The sequence below is a fragment of the Haliotis cracherodii genome, unplaced genomic scaffold (genome assembly GCF_022045235.1).
Source record: "Haliotis cracherodii isolate W230 unplaced genomic scaffold, xgHalCrac1.p SCAF_4, whole genome shotgun sequence".
In the NCBI taxonomy this organism is placed as follows: Eukaryota; Metazoa; Mollusca; class Gastropoda; order Lepetellida; family Haliotidae; genus Haliotis; species Haliotis cracherodii.
The window spans coordinates 54707198-54734820 of record NW_027266297.1 but is presented as its reverse complement, the minus strand read 5'-3'; the positions used below and the strand labels follow the sequence as shown (position 1 = coordinate 54734820).

General features: G+C 41.0%; 2 protein-coding genes across 2 annotated transcripts in view; one reads left to right on the top strand and one right to left on the bottom strand.

The window, feature by feature from the left end:
- LOC139480568 (KICSTOR complex protein SZT2-like) overlaps positions 1 to 20420 on the bottom strand; it is a 131255-nt gene extending 110835 nt beyond the window's left edge. Inside the window, exons 1-16 of the mRNA XM_071263711.1 lie at positions 20301 to 20420; positions 19006 to 19131; positions 18128 to 18304; positions 16704 to 16781; positions 14425 to 14517; positions 13860 to 13994; positions 12347 to 12500; positions 8552 to 8769; positions 8051 to 8184; positions 7048 to 7202; positions 5965 to 6061; positions 5608 to 5739; positions 5058 to 5219; positions 1796 to 1861; positions 1088 to 1291; positions 281 to 598 (exon numbers count right to left, since the gene is read on the bottom strand). Coding sequence (XP_071119812.1) covers positions 281 to 598; positions 1088 to 1291; positions 1796 to 1861; positions 5058 to 5219; positions 5608 to 5739; positions 5965 to 6061; positions 7048 to 7202; positions 8051 to 8184; positions 8552 to 8769; positions 12347 to 12500; positions 13860 to 13994; positions 14425 to 14517; positions 16704 to 16781; positions 18128 to 18304; positions 19006 to 19131; positions 20301 to 20333 — 2282 coding nt within the window. The 5' untranslated portion in view covers positions 20334 to 20420. The remainder of the gene's footprint in view (positions 1 to 280; positions 599 to 1087; positions 1292 to 1795; positions 1862 to 5057; positions 5220 to 5607; positions 5740 to 5964; positions 6062 to 7047; positions 7203 to 8050; positions 8185 to 8551; positions 8770 to 12346; positions 12501 to 13859; positions 13995 to 14424; positions 14518 to 16703; positions 16782 to 18127; positions 18305 to 19005; positions 19132 to 20300) is intronic.
- Positions 20421 to 20519: 99 nt separating this feature from the next.
- Positions 20520 to 27623, top strand: part of LOC139479490 (uncharacterized) — a 41181-nt gene continuing 34077 nt past the window's right edge. Inside the window, exons 1-3 of the mRNA XM_071262337.1 lie at positions 20520 to 20542; positions 26448 to 26620; positions 26945 to 27343. Of these exons, the coding sequence (XP_071118438.1) occupies positions 26548 to 26620; positions 26945 to 27343 (472 nt within the window). The 5' untranslated portion in view covers positions 20520 to 20542; positions 26448 to 26547. The remainder of the gene's footprint in view (positions 20543 to 26447; positions 26621 to 26944; positions 27344 to 27623) is intronic.

Sequence of the window (27623 nt, the reverse complement as noted above, 5' to 3'; positions counted from 1 at the left end):
GTTTAAAGACAGATTGGAAATTCTGTGAGCTCGGTTAAGAGACACCACCGTTGAGAAACATGCAAAGTTTCAGTTTCCTAGACCTTGTCGTTTTAGAGGAGCTGTCGAACATGTAATGATGGACAACCGGACACACCAAGACATAACTTTTCAAAAGTCTGGTAGCTAAATATAGTAAAGAAGTCAGGGTTCTGAGATAGCTTGTCAGTAAGTTGTACTTGTTCGCTACGAAAGTGTGCAAGAGTATGAGCAGTAGACAGGAAGACATTGGACAAGCTACCTAATGAGTATTTTCTCAGCAGGCTTTGTGAGGATGGTGCCACAGTGAATATCTGACCAGTCCCGTAGCAATGGGGGTTTCTTCACGTGGATTTTGGCAGCATCTGGCTTCTGTCTGGGAAGCTTCTTCCTCTTGTCAACATCCTGAGTTCCTCGCTGAGGGAAGCGGAGATCCTTGATGGACTTAAGGAGGCTGGAGACAACATCATTGCGCACCTGGCTGGGAGTTCCGCCAAGGAAGGCAAGTCTGAGGACCATCAGTGGGGCTTTGTGTGTCACACGCAGGACGCAGAAGAAGGATGGTGGCTTGTCCTGATCCCTGTTCAAACAGCCAGGACAAATTGATACAAATATATGAAGTAATATTTTTACAATAAAGAAACATTGTATGTACATAAAGGGCATCTCTGGACATACAGATGAACAGGGCATCTCTGGACATACAGATAAACAGGCCATCTCTGGACATACAGATAAACAGGGAATGTCTAGACATACAGATAAACAGGCCATCTCTGGACATACAGATAAACAGGGAATGTCTAGACATACAGATAAACAGGGCATCTCTGGACATACAGATAAATAGGGCATCTCTGGACATACAGATAAACAGGGCATCTCTGGACATACAAATAAACAGGGCATCTCTGGACATACAGAAATACTGGGCATCTCTGGACATACAGATAAACAGGGCATCTCTGGACATACAGAAATACTGGGCATCTCTGGACATACAGATAAACAGGGCGGCTCTGGACATACAGAAAAACTGGGCATCTCTGGATATACAGGGTCCACCCACCTAAACAGGAGTTTGATGTAGGAGTGGTTCTCCATAAGGACGAAGGTGGCCCACTCTCGCAGGTGGATGTTGAGTGATGTGAGGGCCTGTCGACACTGGATCACGTTGAAGCGTCCGCTCGCGTTGGGGACGTGGAGGTATTTAGGCAGCGGCATGTCATGCTCCAACACTAAACCAATTCTGTGGGTATGCATCCATTTCTGCCTGAAAGTGTATTGGCAGGTCAGCAAGGTAAACATTTTATTATCATCCAATCAGGAAAAAATTGTATGTTAGTAAGGCATGGCCTTATTGGGTTTTTTGTTAATTGAAACATAAATGTACAAATATTTGCTTGGTTAGCTAATCAAATGCCAACAAATCACTTGCAATATATTCATAACAAAATAGGTCAGGAGATGATGTGTGTGTCAAGGATATGATGGGTGTGTCCAAGCAATGGTGGGTGTTTACAAGAGATTAGAGGTGTGTCCAGGAGATGATGGGTGTGTCCAGGAGATGATAGGTGTGTCCAGGAGATAATGGGTGTGTCCAGGAGATGATGGGTGTGTCCAGGAGATGATGGGTGTGTCCAGGAGATGATAGGTGTGTCCAGGAGATTATGGGTGTGTCCAGGAGATGATGGGTGTGTCCAGGAGTTGATAGGTGTGTCCAGGAGTTGATAGGTGTGTCCAGGAGATGATGGGTGTGAACATGAAATCTAGTTACCAGATGTTGGTGTCCAGCAGAATCACTGGCTTCCAAAAAGAGGCAAACTGAGTGAGCGCTGAGTCCCTGAAACACACACATATACACATCTATATATATGCCAAACAAGGATAGTGCAGTCCTTATAACAAACAGCTGAACGTTGAGTAAAGGGGATGTGGAGGCCTAGGTCAACTTACTTTGCCTGCAGCTGAGTGCTGAGTAAGGGGGATGTGGAGGCCTAGGTCGACTTACTTTGCCTGTAGATGAGAGTTGAACAGGGGGGATGTGGAGGCCTAGGTCAACTTACTTTGCCTGTAGCTGAGTGTTGAGCAGGGGGGAGGTGGAGGCCTAGGTCGACTTACTTTGCCTGTAGCTAAATGTTGAGCAGGGGGGATGTGGAGGCCTAGGTCGACTTACTTTGCCTGTAGCTAAATGTTGAGCAGGGGGGAGGTGGAGGCCTAGTTTGACTTACTTTGCCTGTAGCTGAGTGTTGAGCAGGGGGGAAGTGGAGGCCTAGGTCAACTTACTTTGCCTGTAGCTAAATGTTGAGCAGGGGGATGTGGAGGCCTAGGTCGACTTACTTTGCCTGTAGCTAAATGTTGAGCAGGGGGATGTGGAGGCCTAGGTCAACTTACTTTGCCTGTAGCTGAGTGTAGAGCAGGGGGAGGTGGAGGCCTAGGTCCACTTACTTTGCCTGTAGCTGAGTGTAGAGCAGTGGGAGGTGGAGGCCTAGGTCAACTTACTTTGCCTGTAGCTGAGTGTTGAGCAGGGGGAGGTGGAGGCCTAGGTCAACTTACTTTGCCTGTAGCGGAGTGTAGAGCAGGGGGGAGGTGGAGGCCTAGGTCAACTTACTTTGCCTGTAGCTGAGTGTTGAGCAGGGGGAGGTGGAGGCCTAGGTCGACTTACTTTGCAGGTAGCTGAGTGTAAAGCAGGGGGAGGTGGAGGCCTAGGTCAACTTACTTTGCCTGTAGCGGAGTGTAGAGCAGGGGGGAGGTGGAGGCCTAGGTCAACTTACTTTGCCTGTAGCTGAGTGTTGAGCAGGGGGAGGTGGAGGCCTAGGTCGACTTACTTTGCCTGTAGCTGAGTGTAGAGCAGGGGGAGGTGGAGGCCTAGGTCGACTTACTTTGCCTGTAGCTGAGTGTAGAGCAGGGGGAGGTGGAGGCCTAGGTCAACTTACTTTGCCTGTAGCTGAGTGTAGAGCAGGGGGGAGGTGGAGGCCTAGGTCCACTTACTTTGCCTGTAGCTGAGTGTAGAGCAGGGGGGAGGTGGAGGCCTAGGTCAACTTACTTTGCCTGTAGCTGAGTGTAGAGCAGGGGGAGGTGGAGGCCTAGGTCAACTTACTTTGCCTGTAGCTGAGTGTAGAGCAGGGGGAGGTGGAGGCCTAGGTCAACTTACTTTGCCTGTAGCTGAGTGTAGAGCAGGGGGAGGTGGAGGCCTAGGTCGACTTACTTTGCCTGTAGCTGAGTGTAGAGCAGGGGGAGGTGGAGGCCTAGGTCAACTTACTTTGCCTGTAGCTGAGTGTAGAGCAGGGGGGAGGTGGAGGCCTAGGTCCACTTACTTTGCCTGTAGCTGAGTGTAGAGCAGGGGGAGGTGGAGGCCTAGGTCAACTTACTTTGCCTGTAGCTGAGTGTAGAGCAGGGGGGAGGTGGAGGCCTAGGTCCACTTACTTTGCCTGTAGCTGAGTGTAGAGCAGGGGGGAGGTGGAGGCCTAGGTCAACTTACTTTGCCTGTAGCTGAGTGTAGAGCAGGGGGAGGTGGAGGCCTAGGTCAACTTACTTTGCCTGTAGCTGAGTGTAGAGCAGGGGGAGGTGGAGGCCTAGGTCAACTTACTTTGCCTGTAGCTGAGTGTAGAGCAGGGGGAGGTGGAGGCCTAGGTCGACTTACTTTGCCTGTAGCTGAGTGTAGAGCAGTGGGAGGTGGAGGCCTAGGTCCACTTACTTTGCCTGTAGCTGAGTGTAGAGCAGGGGGAGGTGGAGGCCTAGGTCAACTTACTTTGCCTGTAGCTGAGTGTAGAGCAGGGGGGAGGTGGAGGCCTAGGTCCACTTACTTTGCCTGTAGCTTAGTGTAGAGCAGGGGGGAGGTGGAGGCCTAGGTCCACTTACTTTGCCTGTAGCTGAGTGTAGAGCAGTGGGAGGTGGAGGCCTAGGTACCATTCTTTCAAAAACTCTCTCCTGGTCTTTGCATGTTAATAGTGCTGCTTTACAAGCTAAAAAGGTCCTATTTGGTGTCATTAAATCTCTAAAAATGCTTCAACCTCTTCCTTATGACTTGTTTTTCAAAATTTTTGATTCTAAAATATCTCCAATTCTTTTATACGGTGCCGAGATTTGGGGTGTAGATACCTACAAAGAATTAGAGCAAATCCAGATACTAGCATGTAAACGCTTTCTTGGGGTTAAACAATCTTCATCAAATCATGTGGTTCGGGGGGAATGCGGAAGGTACCCTATGTACATATGTGCTTATAAGCGTGTAGTTACTTATTGGTACAGAATTTTACATTTGCCTGAAAATAGATTAGTTAAGAAATGTTATAGATTATTATTACTTGATGTTAATAATGGTAAGATCAACTGGGTCTCTAAAATCAAACACATTCTCTGTTCGTTTGGTTTTGGCTACATATGGGAGATGCAATTTAGTAATAATAGTAGAAGCTTTATCTTGGAATTTGTAAACCGTTTAAAAGCCTCGTCTGAGCAAGATTGGCATGCAGCTGTTTCATCTAGCACTAAATCCAAGAGTTACTCTCTTTACAAAATTTCATTTGGCTTAGAAAGCTATATCAAGGTAGTAAATGTTTCAAAATTCAGAGCTGCTCTTGCTCAGTTGAGATGCTCCTCCCATCGGCTGCGAATTGAGACCGGTCGATATATTAAGGAAATTAGAGAACAGAGACTGTGTTTGATGTGTAACCAGAATTTTATTGAGGACGAATATCATTTTGTGCTTGTATGCAATGCTTATAATAATTTAAGAGCTGAATACATTCCTCCTAAATATTTTACAACCCCTTCTAAAAATAAATTTAATGCTCTTATGTCATCCACTAACTCTATAATCATACGAAATCTAGCAGCCTACGTTTACAAAGCTTTTCGACTTCGTTCATTACATACAGTCTAAATATTTATTTGTGTATATGCATGTGTATGAATGTGTATGGATATGGATGTATATGTAAACTAGTGGTAATTCTTTTTTCTCCCTCTCTCTGTAAATACTTCTGTGTAATAGGCCTACGGCCTAACACTTTTTGTGAATAAACAATAATAATTACTTTGCCTGTAGCTGAGTGTTGAGCAGGGGTGATGTGGAGGCTTGGTCAGCTGCCTGGTAGAACAGGGGCACCCCATTTCTGATGCTCTCCGGTACAGTGTAGTATACTGAGGTTGTTGAGAAGGACTGGAGATGGGACAACAGTTGGTCTGTCTCTCGCAACCTCAAATATTATGTGAAGAACATAAGACATACTTCTGGAAACACTCGTCCAGGTTTTTTTCACAATATGCAGAAATGCTGCTCATTAGACATCATATTCTCCCAAAATACAATATACTCCTTAAAATATTTTTGACATATCTTTATAAGCAAGTTGTAATACTATAAACACATCCAAGGGACATGTTACAGGGACGTTTGTTTTCATTATGACATATTCCAGTTGAAAGAGTGTTAACAAAGTTAATTTTTGTGATCTTATATATACAACAAAGTTAACTCCTGCATTACTCTGAATGGGGTTCTGGTCTAATACAATACAGTCAGTCACGATGACTCCAAGTTTTCATAGATTAGGAGAAGCCTGCTAGACCTAATTCTGGACCTACCTCTGCAGTATGTGCCAGAACTTCCTGATGTTGAATGTTCTGTAGGCGTTCTTGGCACTCTGTCTGGCACAGGTTATCTCGTGCAGAAACTCATACTCCCCCTCCAGGCAAATCTCAACATACGTCTGCTGCCTACCCAGCACCAACACAAACAGCATATGTCAGCCATATAGAGACACACATCATCTTAGGACACAACATGTATAAAGTGTAGGATAAAGGACTTCCGAGGGTTATTGAGATATATAAAACCGCATCCATGGGATAAAAGCTATAATAATGTTGGTTCCAATGAAACTTTTAGCATCGGTACACCTGCAAATATGAAAACTTTATTTCTTAATCCCTAAGTCTTACTTTTTGGGGTCTAAAGGCCATGACGATACAGCGGAGTACTCGATCCGGACATAGTCACGCCATGGTAGAACCATCTTCACTTCTATCTGAGTTCCACCTGGTACAGTAGAGAACAACAGCATGGTTCATATATATGGTCGCAGGTTTCAGTGGTTATAATGTGAAGGTTCACTGTGGGAGGAAAGCACATAGTTGTGAAGGTCTTGCATGTTTTAACACAGGGCTGGCAGACTAAGGATCATAATCAGAGCGAATCTGGGATTCAAACACATGATCAGCAGATCCTTGCACAACTATGAGACACAACTCTGCACAGTGAATTACAGTGTCTCAGGACCCAGGACCTGTTTTAGGTATAAAACTATATTGCAAACATCTTACAACTATTTATATAATGAACTCATCAATACTTCAACTATACATGACATAAAGTTCCTTGGAGTTTGCAGAGTTTGCAAATGACACTACTTTGCCTTTAGACTGTAACACAACTGACACCTGGTGTCCCTTAAGTCACCCTTTACCTTTAGACTGTAACACAACTGACATCTGGTGTCCCTGGAGCCACCCTTTACCTTTAGACTGTAACATAACTGACATCTGGTGTCCCTTGAGTCACACTATACCTTTAAACTGTAACACAACTGACACCTGGTGTCTCTGGAACCACCCTTTACCTTTAGACTGTAACACAACTGACATCTGGTGTCTCTGGAGCCACCCTATACCTTGAGACTGTAACACAACTGACACCTGGTGTCCCTGGAGTCACACTATACCTTGAGACTGTAACACAACTGACACCTGGTGTCTCTGGAACCACCCTTTACCTTTAGACTGTAACACAACTGACACCTGGTGTCCCTGGAGCCACCCTTTACCTTTAGACTGTAACACAACTGACACCTGGTGTCTCTGGAGTCACACTATACCTTGAGACTGTAACATAACTGACACCTGGTGTCCCTGGAGCCACCCTATACCTTTAGACTGTAACACAACTGACACCTGGTGTCTCTGGAGCCACCCTTTACCTTTAGACTGTAACACAACTGACACCTGGTGTCTCTGGAGCAGTCATACCTTTTGTGATTGCAACATCCTTGATGGTGTAGCCCTCTCGAAGTCGTACAGACAGCACACTTGCTATGTTGGCCAGGACATTCTTCTCTAAATGTTTCTTCCGCAACACGTCTGCCATTGCACTTCGGCCCTCTAGTGGATGAGCATACAACTGTCTGCAAGACCAAGTATCAATACTGACTTACATGTATAGTAGCTCATATGAAACACTGACACTTCAGAATCAAGGTGGTTCTGTTAACTTGTATTGGTCTTATAAGTAAAACCCCCACTTAGACAAGGTTGTAGAGGTTACACTCTACAACCTGACATCCCTGTTTGAGTGAGTGAGTGAGTGAGTGAGTGAGTGAGTGAAGTCAGTCAGTCAGTCAGCATAAGTAAAGATATCTGTGCATTTGTCAAGTTTCTAAGTTGGCTAATAGCAAAGCCAGTGTTGCCTATTGTTATGAAGGAGGCACGGGTGTCCCAGTCGTCTAAGACGCCGCGATTCGCTGTGCAGAGTTGCATCCCTTGAGCATGCCAGAAACCTATGATTGTGGGTTCGAATCCTGGTTCGCCCAGATTATGTTTCTAGGTCTGTCAGCACCATACCCGTGTTCGTCGGTTTCACCGAAGTGGTAAACGTCTAAGACCTGCATCAATTGGTGCTTTCCTCCCACATTAAGGTGACATGCCGTGATATGACTGGAATACTGTTAAAAGTGGTGTTAAACCCAACTCACTCACTCACTCGCTATTTATATGAACAACAAAAGCATGGTGATTCCAGAATGGTCTTGGTCCTCAGCAACCAGTGCTGGTCCTGAGAGGTGAGTGAATGAATTGAGGTGCTGAGGCTCATAGACATGGTTGTCCATATATCTGACAGCATGGATCATAATATGAATTACTGGACTGGACTGTCAGTTACAGGACACCATCGTATAGCTGCGAGCGGTGAAAATAAAATATGAAGAAATGGAAATCTAACACAATCTGGTGTACAAGTTGAATTTTTTCTTACTTCTGAATACTTGCGAAGGAATCAGGGATGGTTTGGTGGGTCAGTTCATATTTAAATCCTTCAAGACCCTTCTGAAAGTTCCAAAAGTACAGAGCTCGGTGGTAGACGTTGGCTTCAAGACTGTCACACTGTTGCTGAAACCACACACGAAGAGGAAACTTTGGCTGAACATGTCTTATAGTTTGATGTTGGACTAACTCAAAGAATCACACATGATATCATACAGACATTTGGGAGAAATAAACCAAACTGTGAACTTTGAAGTGAGCTAAACGCCCATAGAAGACTAATTGCTGAAAAGTATCAATAATATACATGGAAAGAGACGACTATGGCACAGCAGAACTGTAGTATATAATTAGTCACGTTTATTGGGCCAAAAAGGTCATTATCGTTAACTTCCTTCTGTAATGTCAGAAATCACAATGTCAAACATCAACATGTATTCATGTATTCACAGTGACAAAAAGGGTTTTAATGAACTCATTTAGAGATACTAACCAAATCCGGAAAAGAGGCAAAGTAGGCTCCGAACGTTGCCGTGGCGATGAACTGCATGAGTTCTGTGTGTGGCACATGGCCCAGCTGCTGGTGGAGGGAACAGCTGCCCACCTTCATGAAGGAACACGCCATGGTGCTGTTCCTCAGCTGTGTGAGCAGAGACTCCAGGATGTTGGCGTCCGGCAGGCCCACCATTCCATCAGTCAGGATGATGATGCCTGGCAAAAGTATCCAGCGTTACCATCACATCACTACCTGATGTTACCATCTGGTAGTGTTAGCGTCTGGTAGTATTACCATCAGGTAGTGTTACCGTCTAGTAGTGTTACTGTCTGGTAATGTTACCATCTGGTAGTGTTTCAATAAGGTAGTGTTACCATCAGGTAGTGTTACCGTCTGGTAGTGTTACCATCAGGTAGTGTTACCATCAGGTAGTCTTACCAACCATCAGGTAGTGCTACCATCAGTTAGTGTTACCATCAGGTAGTGTTACCATCAGTTAGTGTTACCATCTGGTAGAGTTAACATCAGGTAGTGTTACTGTCTGGTAGTGTTACCATCAGGTAGTGTTACTGTCTGGTAGTGTTACCATCAGGTATTGTTACCATAAGGTAGTGTTACCATCTGGTAGTGTTAACGTCTGGTAGTGTTACTGTCTGGTAGTGTTACTATCTGGTAGTGTTACCATCAGGTAGTGTTACCATCTGGTAGTGTTAAAGTCAGGTAGTGTTACTGTCTGGTAGTGTTACCATCTGGAAGTGTTTCCATCAGGTAGTGTTTCCATCAGGTAGTGTTTCCATCAGGTAGTGTTACCATCAGGTAGTGTTCCCATCTGATAGTGCAGTGTTACCCTTAGACAGATACACTGGGAAAACTATTTTCTTAACCTAGAAAGGACAGCCTAAATCACAAACCTTAAAAGAAGAAACCCCTATGCAAAATGCCCTTAAAACACCTAAAAAGATGTGTTAACAGACTAAAAAAACACTTGAAAACAAGAAAATATTTGTCATAGAAAGCAAGGGAATGTCAAAAGTAAAAATGGTGACAAGTTATCATGACAGCTTCTTTACATATTTATGTAACAGAAAATTGCATCATAAATCAATTACTTCTAACAAGCAAAGTATGCTTAACAATTTGCCGGGACTTGTTGATGAAGCCGGGTTAAATTAAAAAGAGAAAAACACATACAGAGAAGTTACAGAATTACCAACAAAAGAAATAAAACCAGATAAACAAAAGACACAGACAAAAAAGACTAAGAATGATTTGAACCTGTGATTCCATGCCCATCATTCTACAGCAATGACATTTGCCAACCAAAGTTGTTCCCCTTAGATTTTTCATAAGTAACCTCAAATAGACAAGCTGCAGAAAGACCAGCCAAAATGGCGTCTGCTAGCAGAAGGACACTTAGTGTATGTTATCTTCCGAAGAAAAAGATTATCGAGGTAAAACTTTTACTTCTTGCAGTTTCTGTGGCTCACACTCCCAGTCTAACATGATAGTTTTACTACAGGTCATCCAGGAGTAGCTTTCAACTTGAGTCCTCATCTCACTGGTGGTAACTGGTATCTGGTATCAACAACATTCAGTTGTGTACCTGCACTTATGTTAAACATTTTGAACTGACATGGTTGAGTTGGGTTTTTAGGCTTAGCAAGGCAGAGGGATAAATAAATTTATCATATAATGGGTAGGTTTCTCGGCAGGATAAAGCCAACGGATAAAAACGATATCCGTTGGGGTCATATGTGAATAGAGATGCAAATATCAAAGGTCAGGTAGGACTACTTTCACTGTTTGTAAACAAACATGGCGTCGCCCTCGTCATTCGGCGATCGAGTCAGAATTAACCATCGGGAATCTGGATAAACTACAGGGATAATTGCTATCATTATCAAAAGAACAGTCTAATATACTGAGAATCAGTGTCTAACTGTGACGTAGCTAAGGCATTTTATAAGTTTTGGCAACTTTGGAGACATAAATTTTGAAACAATTTTGCAAGGGCACGAGGCCTAGCCAAGCGGGATCAGTGCTTGTAGACCTCTGCGGCTTAAAACCTTCTCCACAAATTAAAAAAGTTGGATTGGGCCGAACTATGTTTGAATTATTACCTTGTTTCATTTTGTCGCTGTGTGTACATCTGACTAAAATTCTTAACGTAATGACAGGACAGACCGACTGTCAACAACGTCTTACCGTGGCCGTGACGTCTCATAGACTAGGGTTACAGTAGCTTCCCTTTGACAAAGGGCAGTTACTCTAGCGGATCGACCGATGGATTGCCGCGAAAGGCAATTAAAAACAACTGCTTCGCCACTGTATTAGAAACAGATTTTAGTTGGAACTATATAGGCTACTGTCACTGTCCGACTGACACATCACTTACCCTGTGACATAATAAATATTAATGCGCGCATTCGAGGAAAACTCGCAAGGTTTCGGTAATGTTTGTGAGAGAGGGAAAGCGATTTTGAAGCACAGAATTAAAGAATGACATTATATGATAAAGAGGTTATCACGCTTGTGTGTTTGGGGATGGTAAATATCCTGTATTAGGAATAAACACTATGTATTTAGCTCGTCAAGGCTCGCTAAATACAATGTTTATTCCTAATGCAGGATATTTACCATCCCCAAACACACTCGCGTGATAACCTCTATGTACATACAACCCAAATCTGAAGCACTGACAATCTAAATAATATTAAAAAATAACACACATCATTGATGATTTAAGTTATTCCCAGGTCAACAGCTTCTGCTTCAAACACAAGTAAATAATGGGAGAGAACTCTTTAACGTTAGAGCTGGCACTGTATTTAGTAAAACTGTTTACTTAGTCTTCTGAATATTTTGGCAATGTTCCATCTATATCCCAAAAGGGTTTTTGCACATGAAATGTATGAAGATGAGTCAATGTATTTGTTATCAAAGACACGAGGGTGAGATTCTATCTATCATCCAAAATCATTCTTCAAACTTTTTTCAGTTTATAAACAGTAATAACCAGTGTCTTGAGTGTACAGAATCCAGTATAAAGTGATGCTGATTGTGTTCAATGCGAGACACAATCAAAAAACAACTTATATCAGCGAGCTTCTTGAAGAGTATGTGCCTGGGCGATCTCTTAGATCAAGCTGCCAGTCCCCACTCTTTGTGCCTAGTGTTAGAACGGCGACTTTTGGAGGTCGGATTTTCGCCAAAGTTGCCCCTGAGCTATGGAATAGGCTGCCATTGGATATCAGGAACATTGACAGTCCTACTTTGTTCCGATCAAGACTCAAAACCTATCTTTTCAGCAAATCTTTCTTAGAGTATTGAGGCTTTGTGTTTTCCTAGCTGTGTAATGTCTCTTTTTTTTGGTAGACTCAAATGAAACGCTTTTGAGCAGTTCTTCGAACTGGATACCAGCGCTTTATAAATGTGTAGTTATTATTATTATTATTATTACAGAGGACAGCTAACCAGCTTCAGTGGCAGAGATGTCATTTGGTTGTGATGCAATGTTGGCAGAATTATCATTTGATTGTGATGCAATGGTAACCAGTGAGGTCTCAAGTGTCTGCAAAGCATTGAGATATAATTTCATATCCTATCAGTTATCACTTGATCTCAACCAAGTTATATATGACCTAGGGAAGCAAGTCTTGAATGACAAACCAGTAACAGCAACAAAATACACCATATAAGTAAGTCTGGCCACCTGAGCCATGGAGCTCATGGGGGACTGGCATCACCCCAGGAACACCAGTCTTGAAAGGTGAAAGAGCAATGGCTACCCACCAGCACTGGAGTTATCTGGCAGTAGCTGTAGTGCCAGGATTCCATATCTCAGCATGTTGATGAAGCCGGCTTCTGGGCTGCTGATCAGGTCCGACTTCCTCAGGTCAAGCTTCTCACTGTCATCTTCCAGGGTTTCTGGGTACTGCTCCAAGATCTAACAAATATTTGCACATAAAAATATATTCCTGCAGATGATAAAAGGTTAGTATTGACGAGGGACTTGAAAGTTTTGGTTTCAAACTTATGAAAACAAAAATATGTTGTTCAAGGAAAACTTCAACATGGCTTACCTGTGTCAAGGACAACCCACAATGATATCCTTGTACTTTGACACTGGCCTAACAATGAACATGTTCTGAAGGCACTGGCCTAACAGTGATTTATTCTGAGGGCACTGGCCTAACAGTGATTTATTCTGAGGGCACTGGCCTAAAAGTGATTTATTCTGAGGGCACTGGCCTAACAGTGACCTTGTTCTTATTGCACTGGCCTAACAATGACCTTGTTCTGAGGGCACTGGCCTAACAGTGATCTTGTTCTAACTGCACTGGCCTAACAGTGACCTTGTTCTGAAGGCACTGGCCTAACAGTGACCTTGTTCTGAGGGCACTGGCCTAACATTGACCTTGTTCTAATTGCACTGGCCTAACAATGACCTTGTTCTGAGGGTACTGGCCTAACAGTGACCTTGTTCTGAGAGCACTGGTCTAACAGTGACCTTGTTCTGAGAGCACTGGTCTAACAGTGACCTTGTTCTGAGGGCACTGGCCTAACAGTGACCTTGTTCTGAAGGTACTGGCCTAACAGTGACCTTGTTCTGAAGACACTGGCCTAACAGTGACCTTGTTCTGAAGACACTGGAATGACAATGGCTTTGTTCTGAAGACACTGGAATGACAATGGCTTTGTTCTGAAGGTACTGGCCTAACAGTGACCTCATTCTTAAGACACTGGAATGACAATGGCTTTGTTCTGAAGACAATGGAATGACAATGGCTTTGTCCTGAAGGTACTGGAATGACAATGGCTTTGTTCTGAAGGTACTGGCCTAACAGTGACCTTGTTCTGAAGACACTGAAATGACAATGGCTTTGTTCTGAAGACACTGGAATGACAATGGCTTTGTTCTGAAGTTACTGGAATGACAATGGCTTTGTTCTGAAGGTACTGGCCTAACAGTGACCTTGTTCTGAAGACACTGGAATGACAGTGACCTTGTTCTGAAGAGACTGGCCTTACAGTGACCTCATTCTGAAGACACTGGAATGACAATGGCTTCGTTTTGAAAGTACTGGCCCAACAGTGACCTTGTTCTGAAGGCACTGGAATGACAATGGCTTTGTTCTGAAGGTACTGGCCTAAAAGTGACCTTGTTCTGAAGGCACTGGCCTAACAGTGACCTTCTTCTGATGGCACTGGAATGACAGTGACCTTGTTCTGAAGACACTAGAATTACAATGACCTTGTTTAGGATACACTGACCTAACAATGACCTTGTTCTGCATACACTGACCTTGTTCTGACTGATGTCCAGGGACTTGTAGAAGGTCTGACAGAGGGCATACTCGAAGCTGTCCAGCTCCCTCTGTACAACGGCCAGGAAGTCCTCCACATTCTTCACACTCACTCGCATGCCTTGCACCAGAGTCTGAAGGACACATTTCTTATTTAGAGTTTTAGCTTTAGACTTTACTTCAAGACACTATACATATACAAAACGTAGTGCCCTAAATTTAGTTAGAAAATGAAACAAAGGCATACAGTCACAGTCATAGAGGTCAGCCTGTCTAAAGGTTTAAGACAAGTTTGAGTCTGAAATTCTAGTCTGGTCTACTTTGCTTCTTTAAAATAAATGTGTATGTTCTTATCGATTTGTGAAAATACACATAAATGATAGATATCATGAAGTTTTCTAATTGATAAATATTTCATTCATATTTGGTAGTTAGTTACAACACCTTGGACAATAGAATGCACACTAAACCCCTAATCTTAGAAGAAGTTAAATACTCTTAATACAGACACAAGCAGACATCTGGAAGCCAAGAAAACACTGTGACAATTCCTTCTTCACCTACCTGGTTGGTTTTAGATAATACAAGAGGAGTGTGGACCACAACAGTCACAAATAGCTCAGGGGTGAACACAATACTGCTGCCTGGGATCTGAAACTGAGCCAAGTGAGACACAAATCAGTGATTGATACCATGAGTAAAATTCCACAATATATGGGTATGATGTTCAGTTCCTCTCATGTACACACAAAACCCTATGGTACGAGGGGTGTTCATTAAAGATTTCCCCTGACCCACTTCTGATGGACCAAGTGGAATGAAACTTGGCATAGGTATTAGTTTTTCTCCACATAGGAACCACCAAGAGTTACACACTTCTCCTATCGTTTTATGCAACTACGGAGACCTCGCTTGTAAAAGCCCTCATTTTGCGTCTCAAACCAGGACTTGACTTCAGAAATCAGTGTTTCATCATCTGTGAAACGTTTTCCCTTCAAAAATGACTTCATGGTTGGAAAGAGGTGGAAGTCAGATGGTGCAAGGTCGAGAGTAAGGAGGATGTGGAAGGATTTCATAGCCTCAGGACAGCACTTCTGTCTGGGCAACATGAGAGTTGTGTACTGGAGCATTGTCTTGCAGGAGACGGACACCCTTGGTCAGCATGCCACGCCTCTTAAGCTTGATAGCGTCCCTCAATTTCCGCAGCAGTGAAGCATAATAAGCTCCTGTAATTGTGGTACCCTTTGCCAAGAAATCCATCATCACTACTCCGTGCTGGTCCCAAAACACCGTGAGCATGACCTTGTGAGCAGAGGGTTGGACACGTGCCTTCTTTGGGGGTGGTGACTCCACATGCTTCCATTGCATCGACTGAACTTTAGTCTCAGGATCATAGTGATGGACCCATGTTTCATCCTGTGTGATAAGTCTGTCATGGATGATTTTTCACACAGACCCTACACTGATCTTGACATCTTGTGCTAACTGGCGAACAGTTATACATCGGTCTACCAAAAAGGCAGTCTCCACTTGATGGATAGTGTCCTCATCAATGGCTGAAAGGGGGCGACCAGGAATGGCAGCTGTTTCCACAGATGTCCAACCACACTTGAACTGGCGATGCCAGTGTTAAACAACGTCATATGATGGGGCATCTTTCCCATAAGTTGCTTTCATTTCATCGAAAGTTTCTTTTGGTGTGCGACCTTTCAAATATAACAAGTATTTGTCACAAAGTGACGAAATGTCCCCCGCCTGTATATACACCAGAGTACCAAATATGAAGACAATCCAGTGTTTAGTTCTTGAGATATTGCGGCAACACCGTTTTCCAACTCCAAAAGCAGATTTGCCCGCTGTGACCTTGAAAATAGGGTCAAGGTCACCAAAACCGACTGGTGTATGCGGTGTCTGTATATACACTATAGTTCCAAATATGAAGACAATCCAGTGTTTAGTTCTTGAGATATCGTGGCAACAAACAGGTGGGACGTACGGACGGACGGTCGTGAATACTATATCCCCTGCTTCGCGCTTTCGCGCGGCGGGGGACAAAAACCTAATCACTGCTCGGTATTCTACGGGCTCCATTGTCACACCCTACTCGATCATAACACCTGTAAAAGTGGTAAGATTAATAGTTCAGTGCTGCAAATTCAGACATAACCCATAGATACATGTATCATTACACATGTGAAATTTCAACCTTATATGATAACCCTAAGTGGTTTAGGGGAAATCTTTAATAAACACCCCTCGTACAATCAACTCCTACAATCATGCACATCATGCTACTGACTAGGGATGTTACGATTCACTTGCGTATTCGGTGAATCGAACCGTATGCCTTCATGAATTGAATTCAGTATTCAGGGTCATTAGAATCGAATATGTGCAATTTTTTTGTTTTTTTACTTAAACTCGTCAGTTATTTATCAAAGCAAGATATGCAAAATGGAATATAGACAAGCCATGCAGTAGCGTAACTTGTGTCAGTTTGTTAAGGCCCCTAGTGGTCAACCAAAACATGAGGCTATAGTATATGCCGTCGGAATGTATTGGTTGTTTTCTTCACAAAAAATATCACTGAAATGTTTCAACCTGAATAATAACATGATTTACATTTACATATATTTTTAATATACTCAAGTTTTACACTGAATGCAAAAACAATACCAGCTGAATACCGTGAGCACGTAACACCGGATGTAACTTATTATTGTATTGTGAATAAATATTCACATTCTTTACCCTATATTATTGATACGTATCATACGAGCTTCATAGTGTATGCTCTGCAGCACTACTACTGACACAAGTTTGCTCTCCATATAACCACTTACCGGTTTGACAAGGCCATGTAGACAGTTGCTGAGAGTAAGCATCAACTCATCATTTACAACCCAGCCATCGCAGATATTCTACAATACAGACACGTTTTAAATTAGCTTCCATATGATATAATCATAATAACATCCAAGGAGGCATACAATGTATCCATGGGTGGGGACTGATCAAAGACCTGGACCCACTTGCACAAAGCGATCTTAGCGCTAAGATGATCATAACTCCCATGCATTAACAGAGGCTTACGATAGTCTTAGTGCTAAGATCATTTGTGCAAGTGGGCCCCAGCTATTCAACCTTCTGGGGGAGTGGCTGGAACTTTTGTTTAAGACATATTATTTTTCCGGTCACTGATTCAAGACATACAGTTATTCTTTTAACAAAACATATTTTGAGGACATGCAAACATGTCCAGCAATCAACTTTAGTGCGTAAAACTTAGTTCTTTCAGTATTTTATCGATTTTTTCTAATCACATCACAGGTTTTTTCTATCCACATCACAGTTTTTTTTATATCCACATCACAGTTTTTTTTATATCCACATCACAGTTTTTTCTATCCACATCACAGATTTTTTCTATCCATATCACAGGGTTTTTTCTATCCACATCACAGTTTTTTTTATATCCACATCACAGTTTTTTCTATCCACATCACAGTTTTTTTCTATCCATATCACAGGGTTTTTTCTATCCACATCACAGTTTTTTTAATATCCACATCACAGTTTTTTTCTATCCACATTACAGGCCCCCACCAGACTATCAAATGGTTGGTCTCTAACTTGGTTAAGCTTCTGTGTACTAAATTACAATAGCACAAACAGTGTACCACAGGTACAGAAGCTCACCTTTTTTTAGGGATAGAACATTAATGGTGAGCCAAACTAGTTATTTTGTATAAAAGACCTAATTCCTAGATTAATTTTTTTTAGGAATCTTTAAAGTTCTTACAACATTTTTTAATACCTTTTTTAAAATGTCCTTATATTTTAACAGAGAACTTAACTTTCAGCTTTAGCATGTTTGGGAGTTCCTTTACTGGAACAGAATAAAAGTTTTGAATCTTTTTTCTTCCTGTCAATAGTGAAAAGAAATTCAAATAGAACAATATAACAGAGGAACGGTATAAACAAAAGCAGTAACTCTCTGACATGTTTTTTTTTTTGTCTGTTCATATATTTCTATTCTACTCAATCTACATAATGATTAACAGATTTAGGTTTGTCAATCAAAAACATCTTTTATTTCATCCAATGACCTATGGGTTAGAAAAAAAAATCAAACCTGCTAACAAATACATTTATGAAAAAAACAAAGTCTGAAACATAACTCATATACATGTATTCAATTTGGCTTTTTTCTATTATAGAAGCAGAGAACAACACATGTAGAAGCATTCAGAGGTTTACAGCTTACCACAGACATGATTGAAGGGCTTAGGTCAAGGGTGAAAGCCAGGCGGTATCGAGAGGCCAAGAAGGTCACAATGGTCTGTGGGGTGATACAAACACTGTAGGTCTGGCCTGGCCGAAGTGGTGGCTGGCCATCTGGTGGCACGACAGACAAGATAGATAACTCTTCCTCCGACTCGCCCTGGATCAACATAATAAGGAATTTCTTTAATTCTCTCATTTCAAAAGTATTGTCTATGATGCATTCTTATGACTTAAAATATGACTTCAATATGTCCTGAATTCTCATATTACAACATTATATTCTGTCATAATAAATACTGTGGACTCATTCACCACCATAGCTTCGGTATGGAAGTGACTTCATCATCGCCGCAGCTTTGGTTCGGAAGTGATGTCATCATCGCCACAGCTTTGATATGGAAGTGACTTCATCATCACCACAGCTTTGGTTCGGATGAGACTTCATCATTGCCACAGCTTTGGTTCGGAAGTGACTTCATCATCCCCATCTCTCTTATCACTGACTAAGCATAGAAAATCTCCTCCCCCAGAAGCTCCAAATCAGCAGCCAACCAGAAATACTCATCTGAACGGCATAGATCTACATTCGGTCTCATCGAAGCGAGCCCTCACTTAAGCACAGGGGCTTACAGTAAAAGAAAAGACTAATAAACAAACTTCCTGATATTGTCCAGGGCACCATTCCACAAAGAGATCTCAGTGCAACGACTATCGTAAGTCAATGTTAAAGTATGGGAAATATGATCACCTTAGCGCTAAAATGGCTTTATGGAACCGGGCCCTGAGCATTGCGCAATGTTAAGAGAGGGGAGGGAAGTAAGAGTGACAGAGTTGAGATGCTGAAAATACTACACTTACCACATGTTCCTGGGGGGTGAATGGGATGACAGAGTTGAGATGCTGAAAGTACCATGATGCCCGGATGTTTCGGGAGATCCTGCATCCACGCCTCATTAACACATACACATCACGGGCATCCAAAACCTGGAATTAGAGGACAATTGATTTGAATGTAAATGCAGCAATAATCAGTATCAAGGTTTATCAACATGAACTTTGAATTGTGAGTCCTTTGTAAACATGATGGTGCCAACTCTAGGACGCTAATTTTTAAGTCTACCATATGTGACAAGTAGTCTCACTACTAGCAGCATTTGTATATGACGTCATTTGTATTACGTCATATGTATGACGTCACAACTTTGGGTGTACCGCCATCTTGCCTAGCTAAGTAAAGTATGTCCACCACACATACACTGTTTGTGGTATCTTATGGAACCCCCTGATTCATGTCTTTGTCTCAGACAGACATGAAGACTTAAACACCATATACAAGTAATGCGTGAATCCTTATCTTTATATCGCGCTGAATCCTTATCCTTTATATCACAGTTATGGGTTTTCAGATGCTTAAGAAATATACCTAGTTTTCTCTCTAATCACAAGAACAACTGTTAAACATCTCGTTAACTTTAAGAGGACAACTTCGCTTTAAAACAAGCCTTCATCTGAGTATTTACAATGTGTGTGCTACACCCCCTGTTATAGGGCAAATATCGCCTTTGTAAAACATATGATCACACATTACTATTTATCAGGCTGTTTATGCCACCTCATAGGATTATTTTCACCTATATGATCTCTAAAAAAAATTATAGGTATTACTTAGAAGTTGACGAATGACAGGTAGACACAATTTTATGGATAACCACTTATTTAATACTGTAAAAAGCAACGTTTCGGTATAGATCCTTATACCGTTGCTGCCTATCAAAATATTTAGAGATCATATAGGATCTATACCAAAACATCTCTTTTTACAGTATTAAAGAAGTTGTAACCCATAAAATTGTGTCTACCTTATATGATCTCTAACCCTTATAGGCCTCATACTTTGAGGTGACTGCCTATTCATCGCTGTTATATGTCAGTCATAAGTCAGTGAAATGCACTTCAACATAAAGTCACGTGTACAAAAACATGACCGACCAGTGACTGATATGCAGTTATAAAAGAGTACGGTTACATCAAACATCGACCTGTGCGACGGAAGCTTACTACGGTTAAATGAAACAATGTGATCGAATACCGAACAACTTTCGACAGTTATAAGACTTGACAGACGAAACACGCTAACTAATTAGTTTTCTTACAGTATTTCCATCCCCTTCGCTTTCGTGGTCCATTTTATAGGTATCACCAAAATGTCATTATGCTATAACAAGCAAAACAATGGTAGATGTAGCGCTATGTCAAACACACATCACCGTATATACATTTCACCTACGGCCTTGACCTTCTTTGAGATCACGCAGGCTCTCGTGCAGGCGTATTAACGATAGGGGAATTCCCTATCTGTATTTCCCCACAGAGACAGGTAAGTCTCCGGAGACAGGTAAGAATATGAATTTTGTTTCAGCTGAAGGATCTTTGACATTAAATGTGTAGACCTTTAATTAGCACATGCAGGATATTATTTTAATGTCATTAAACAAGAATGATTGAGGGAAACGACATCTTTTAATGTATCGTGATCTACCTCCTGTTTTTGGAACAAGGAACATATCGCTTTCCATTTGAAATTCAAATACTTGTATATTACTTGAGTAATAAAATATGAGAATTAACCTTATTCCTTGATTCAAGAAATTAATTCAGAAATTCAGTGAGACAAAAGATAAAACAAGACTGTAACCTTCACAGTAATTTCCTGCACCTCATAAGACTTCACATCTTCCGTCCCCTGAACAATGTTTAATAATATAGGACAATATAAATTGTACAAATTCATTTTTGTCTAATGTAGGATCATTAGTCCGGTAATTAAAGGTTTATTTTTCATGAAGGTTCAACAAAATTGACGGAAAAGGTTTTTTAACACATTTCACTGCCTTGATAGGTCTACTTTAAAAAAAAAAATAGTTTACCAAAATTTGACTTGGGGAAACACCCAAAATAGGTCAAATCCAAGATGGCCGCCATCGATACAAACGGAAATCGAAAAAGTAAAAAAAAAAGAATCAATCAAAATCTAAACATGGATGATGACTCTATTTATAATCAACTTCATAAGATTAAGACAGGGGAATATATATTTAACAATTTTAAAGTGAAATCTTACACAGAAATAAATTACGGCTGCCCGAAATGTGAAAAAAATGCAATTGTTCCATATCGTCGGACTACAAAATACTTAACACGGGCTTTTAAAGAGGGAATAACCCTGCAATACTACAGTTTACAAGTCAAACTTACTATCAATTTAAATGTCTAAAGTTCAAGACAGTCTTTATATTCACACTCATATTCTGGACATGAAGAGACGATTATTCAGTAATGTCAGAGAAGTCATGACTTGGTCCATTTGAAAATGTCATCCCTTTGCATTGTCCACATGCTGAGGTACATTGTAGACAATTTTTTTGTGCATGAGCATGTGTTTTCATCACACTTTCCAGTGCAATTGTATCTGATTATTTTCAACAGAAATTTAGGAGTGACAGCTTGGTGCCTTGTGATTGGCTTCAACATAATTGTTGCTCTTGTGAAACGTCCAGCCCCATTCTGTCGCATCCATATTGTTGCCTAGCCAGGTCTGCACTTGGAGTCAGACTCGTTGGCTGGGCAATCTGGCAGCATCTGATGTCGTTGGAAGGTGTCGAAGGGGTAGGTAATTTGAGCTTGATACATACCTTCTCAGTGAATTTTGTCACACGTTCAGAATTCAAATCCAAGCCAGGCATACAGCCGCAGGGGATTGCAAGTGCCTGATTACCAGCCTGCTCGATTTCTGCATGGTTTCCACCTGTCACCATGAAAACCTTTGAATATTCCTGAGACCATCTCTATGCCATATGGCCTCAATGTTGTGTCGGTCCCTGACAATGCATGTACAAAGAGCAAAGAATGGCTGAGATTAGGATCAAGGATCATCTGTAGGATGAAGATGTCAGTGATCTTTGTACTTGTCTGAAGAAAGATGGCTTCATGGTATCGGGTCTGAAGTGATATTGCAACAGGATGAGAAGGTCGGTGTCATTCCCTACCACTACCACAGGCTGTGTTTGAGCCAATATACAGGCAGACATTGAAATGTCATTGTCAGCATCTCTGAATGAGTGTTTAATCTGAAAACCCACCTTTTTCGATTTTTGACCCCAACAGAGTGATGAATTTCTGTTTGTTTCTTTCATTTGCCAAAAGGGCTTTTTCTTCATTTTCAGAATCAAGTCTGGTGTGAAATCCACATCCACTCCAATCTCACTTCCAGTTCTTCTCTGATTGGTCTCATCCTTGGTAAAAAAACACCACAATAACCATCAAACACGATCGATACGAGCATTGCAGAAGTGGTTCCTCAAGAAATGAGCCTGCACAGCTTGTGACACAGATTTGCCGGACAACATCTGATCTGTACTACCCTCTGAATATACTTGAGTGATGATCTCCTTTAACCCAGATCCAGCCATCAGATTCCTAACTGTACCCACAAAACTCATCTAAGTATGGAATCCCCCAAAAAACCAGGGCTATTTGATGCAAGGGGCTCTCAGCTGGCCGTGATTTGATGATCATGTATGCAATTCACCAAAGTTGCTGGTCGATTGTAATAACCGGTGTGATTCCATGTCGTCTGGCATATTTGGAAATATACTCCAGCGTTGATCTGACACAGGATTCGTCACTTGGTGTCACGTTGATAATCAACAAGAATATCTCAGAGCTCTTCCTGGGGTATGGAATGTCAGAATGGAGCAACTGCATGCAACCGGAACACAGTGGTCAACACACACAGAAGTGGCGCACTCCACAAATGATCTAGTTTGCTATTCTTTTCATCAAGACAGAAGTCACCAATTGGTTAATAGATAATGTTCGCCAGCACTGCCTTTGGATTTCTTTGTGAGAATGGTTTGACACTGTTGATTTTTTTAACATCATCCAAGTCCACCTTAACTCTTGGTACCCTCCGTCTCACCATCTCGCCCATGGCATGGATTGAGCCAGTCCCATCAAACCTTTTGCTGGCATGATCTATATAACCAGCCTGGTATTGCACGAATGTATCTGCAATGTCTCTGATTAGGTGAACACCATGAGTGGTCACTGAGAATTTTCTAAATTTACGAGGAGCTGAAACCGAGTTGGCTTATCATATCCACTAAATTACGATGACTATATATGTGTTATAGTGTGATACTTTGTCAAACTTGTCGAGGAGGCAGAAATGATGGGGACATTTCGAATGCATTATTGCCTGACCCAATGACGCAGCTCAGCTCTTGATGATGCTTGAAGGAGGATGCGTAATGCATGTGGGAGGTAATCAAGATTGGTGTCAATCATTGTCGAGATACACATCAACATGTTTCGACATGGTCTCTACCTGCGTATGAATGTATCCTCCTCCAACTTTAATCAAACTGTCCATGTCGGATTTGTCCACCTTTGCAACATTTTCATATGCCGTAAGAGATGCAATGTTAGGTTGTTGCCTGATAAGTTATGAATACCTTGTTCCCATAGTGATTCATGACTTCCCTTTTCAGCTGAGATGTAGTGTGTAGTTGATCATGACTCAGTGCACTTATTGACTTCATAATGTGATGCAAATTGTCCAAAGGAATCGTTTCATCATCATTCTCTTCCAAGTAATAAATGGCAATCTCAAATGCTGTCATCTAGGACATACACTTCAGTCGACCAAGTCTCCGTTTCTTTGGTGGAGCCTCCCCATGTTCAATATAAGCTGCAGGTATACTTGTCCCTCTCCGAAAATTCTTATCACAAGCATGGTGATGGATAGCTTCTTCAGCTGGTAGATTGTATATGGGCACAATACTTGACTGTACCATCTTGGTCCAATCACCTTGCCTGTTGACACAGTATGTTGCAGACATATGTTGAGTAACTGAAGAGCCATCGCACGGCTGAAGTACACTTCTATATGGATGTTTGTACAAGTACCACATAGAAAACAGTGAGTTTTAAAATTTAAGGCTTAAACATATGATCAAAAGGTTTCAGCTACTTTGATTGCCTTTGGATTTTTATGCATACTTCGACACTGTCTGTGTACCAACAGGCTACAGTTGTATATGATGTCTGGTGCATCGGATTTACAGCAGCATTTTGCTGTCAACTTCACATAATCCTGGGGTTTGTCCAGGTTAACTGATTCCATACATAGCAAACAAGTCGCCATCTGTGATCTACATAGGACACCTTCAGTTGAGAATAGTCACCCGCGAATAGTAACAGTTGATAGGAATATGGTTGACATGTGTCCAGATACAAATGTTGCTTTTCCGATTATAGCAAATGATTTTTGTGCTAAATGTCTTGATTATATCTTCTGAATTAACTTTTAATAAAGTTTCTGAGAAGCTAATACCATTTGAGAAAAATAACTGCTTCCCGGAGTTTGGATTATCTCCCTTGATTTTCATTTAAACAAATGTTGATGTTAATTTTAAGGCTCTGTTTCAAATTTTATATTTATATTTGTTCATATTTTCATCAGTTATTCCTCTCTAGAGCCAATCAACTATATATTATACAAGTTTTATTTTAGCTATAAAAGAAAAATAGCTTATACATACCTTTATGTTCTTGCGGTCTATCTTTAAAACATTGTATGCTCGGCCGCCATTTTGAAGAAGGGAATACTTTGGGTTTTTTCAATTATATTTGTTTCTATCTTGATTATTTATGTGAAGACAATAAACTGCATGACTTTATATGCAAAACGTCAACATTATAATAAATCGGTTCATGTTCTGCAAGAATTACTGATATTAACAAATTTATGTACTTTTTCGTCATTTTGAAGCATTATTTTAAATTTCTAAGTGAATTTTCCTTTCAAAATTGTTAAATATACATTCCTTTGCATTTATCCTGGCAAGCTAATATAGATAGACTCATCATAAATGGTTTTTTTGTTATTGGTTCCACGTTTATGACTATTATTACTTTTGTTGGCGGCCATCTTGGATTTGACCTATTTTCGGATGGTTCCCCATGTCCGATTTTGGTAAACTATTTTTTATTTCAATGTATAGGTGCCAAGGCACCAAAATTCAGCAATAAACCTTTTCCGTCAATTTTGTTAAACCTGGACCTTTTAATTACTGGACTACATGTAGGCTTAAGTAAAATGTGTGTTTGTGACATTCGGAATATTTTACTTTATTACGTTTTAGATGGGGTTTTTTAAATTATATATATATATATATATATATATATATATATCATATATATGTAGATGGATCATTTTTAAAAAAATGTCATTCTTTTAACACTGTTTAAAAAGTAAAATATATACAGAAACAATGTATATGTACAGAAACAATGCATATGTACAGAAACAATGTATATGTACAGAAACAATAACAATGTATATTTACAGAAACAATGTACATGTACAGAAACAATAACAATGTATATGTAGAGAAACAATGTATAAGTAGAGAAACAATAACAATGTATATATACAGAAACAATGTATATGTAGAGAACCAATGTATATGTACAGAAACAATGTATATGTACAGAAACAATGTATATGTCCAGAAACAATGTTTATGTACAGAAACAATAACTATGTATATGTCCAGAAACAATGTATATGTACAGAAACAATGTATATGTCCAGAAACAATGTATATGTACAGAAACAATGTATATGTCCAGAAACAATGTATATGTCCAGAAACAATGTATATGTACAGAAACAATGTATATGTCCAGAAACAATGTATATGTACAGAAACAATGTATATGTCCAGAAACAATGTATATGTACAGAAACAATGAATATGTACAGAAACAATGTATATGTACAGAAACAATGTAAATGTACAGAAACACTGTATATGTACAGAAACAATGTGCACACACAAACAATAACCCCTACAGCTCTAATGTTTTAGAATATTTTATGACAGATTGCTGAGATTAAATATATCATTTTTAATTTCGATCACATTCATTTTTGCTTATGGGTCTGTTTTTTTCAAATGTCCATTTTCACGGGGATCCATTTTAGCCAGCTCCCCTGTACAAGTACATTGTTATTGTAATGGTGCAGTTTGTCGTTTGTGGTTATGACTGATTTAAAAGTATACATTTTAACACAAAACAATCACATATGACAAAACACACATTCTTCATTTATTCGACATGTTCTTTACATTATGTGTTATGCTATATTTGCTACATTGTACATAACTTTCACATGCCATCCGAATGGACCTGCCTTAATTATCACTGTATCTCTTCATTTCCTGTATGTTTAGGTGATCACGAGCACCTGCCACAGCAGCTGATAGATCCAGTTAAAGATGCTGATGCATAAGTGAGTCAAGTGACCTTGTTTAGCTTAAAGCAAGATCTAAAATGGATGCAGATGACTCTGACTGGGAGTTCTATGGTTTTGATGAGTCAGCTGAAGAATCGATGGATGAATCAGATGATTCAACACACAGCCTTCCTAATGCTCCAACACAAAGTCATCTTGATGCTCCAACACAAAGTCATCTTGATGCTCCAACACAAAGTCCTCCTGATGTTCTGACACAAAGTCCTCCTGGTGTTCCGACACAAAGTCCTCCTGATGTTGCGACACAAAGTCCTCCTGATGTTCCGACACAAAGTCCTCCTGATGTTCTGACACAAAGTCCTCCTGATGTTGCGACACAAAGTCCTCCTGATGTTCCGACACAAAGTCCTCCTGATGTTCTGACACAAAGTCCTCCTGATGCTCCAACACAAAGTCCTCCTAATGTTCTGACACAAAGTCCTCCTGATGTTGCGACACAAAGTCCTCCTGATGTTGCGACACAAAGTCCTCCTGATGTTCCGACACAAAGTCTTCCTGATGCTCCAACACAAAGCCCCCCTGATGCTCCAACACCAAGTCCTCCCAACGCTCCAACACAAATTAGCCCTGGAGACACAGAGGAAGACCAACCTACTTTGCCAAAACGGACACGGCTTACAACTGATGTTGGCAACCATGATGTCATTTATTCCAGAGTGCCACGTAAGACTAGTCCCCAAAGACAGACTGAAAAGCTGTTGCCTCCTTGTGAAAGTGTTCAGCGTGCCATTCATTCAAGGGTGGGCTCTTCTTTGCAGTCTGGTAGTGGAAGCCATGGAGCTGGTGATGTCAACCCAGAATTACTTCATGCAGGTAACAGCGGGTTTCATCAACAGATGTTTTACGACATATAGCACTACAGTGCACTTAACAGCAGTGATTTTATATATATTTTAGTCTTCTCAATGAACATTGTAATCTCATAAACGTGGTGTGCAGTGTCAAACTAAAGGTTGCTTGTTCACTTGTGTGAACAGACTAAAATAACAATTAGCACATGTCACAAATTTGCTGTTTGACACACTTCCTATGCCTCTCACATATCTGAGTAGTGTATATAAAGTAACAGTCAACATTTGAGGACATAATGAAA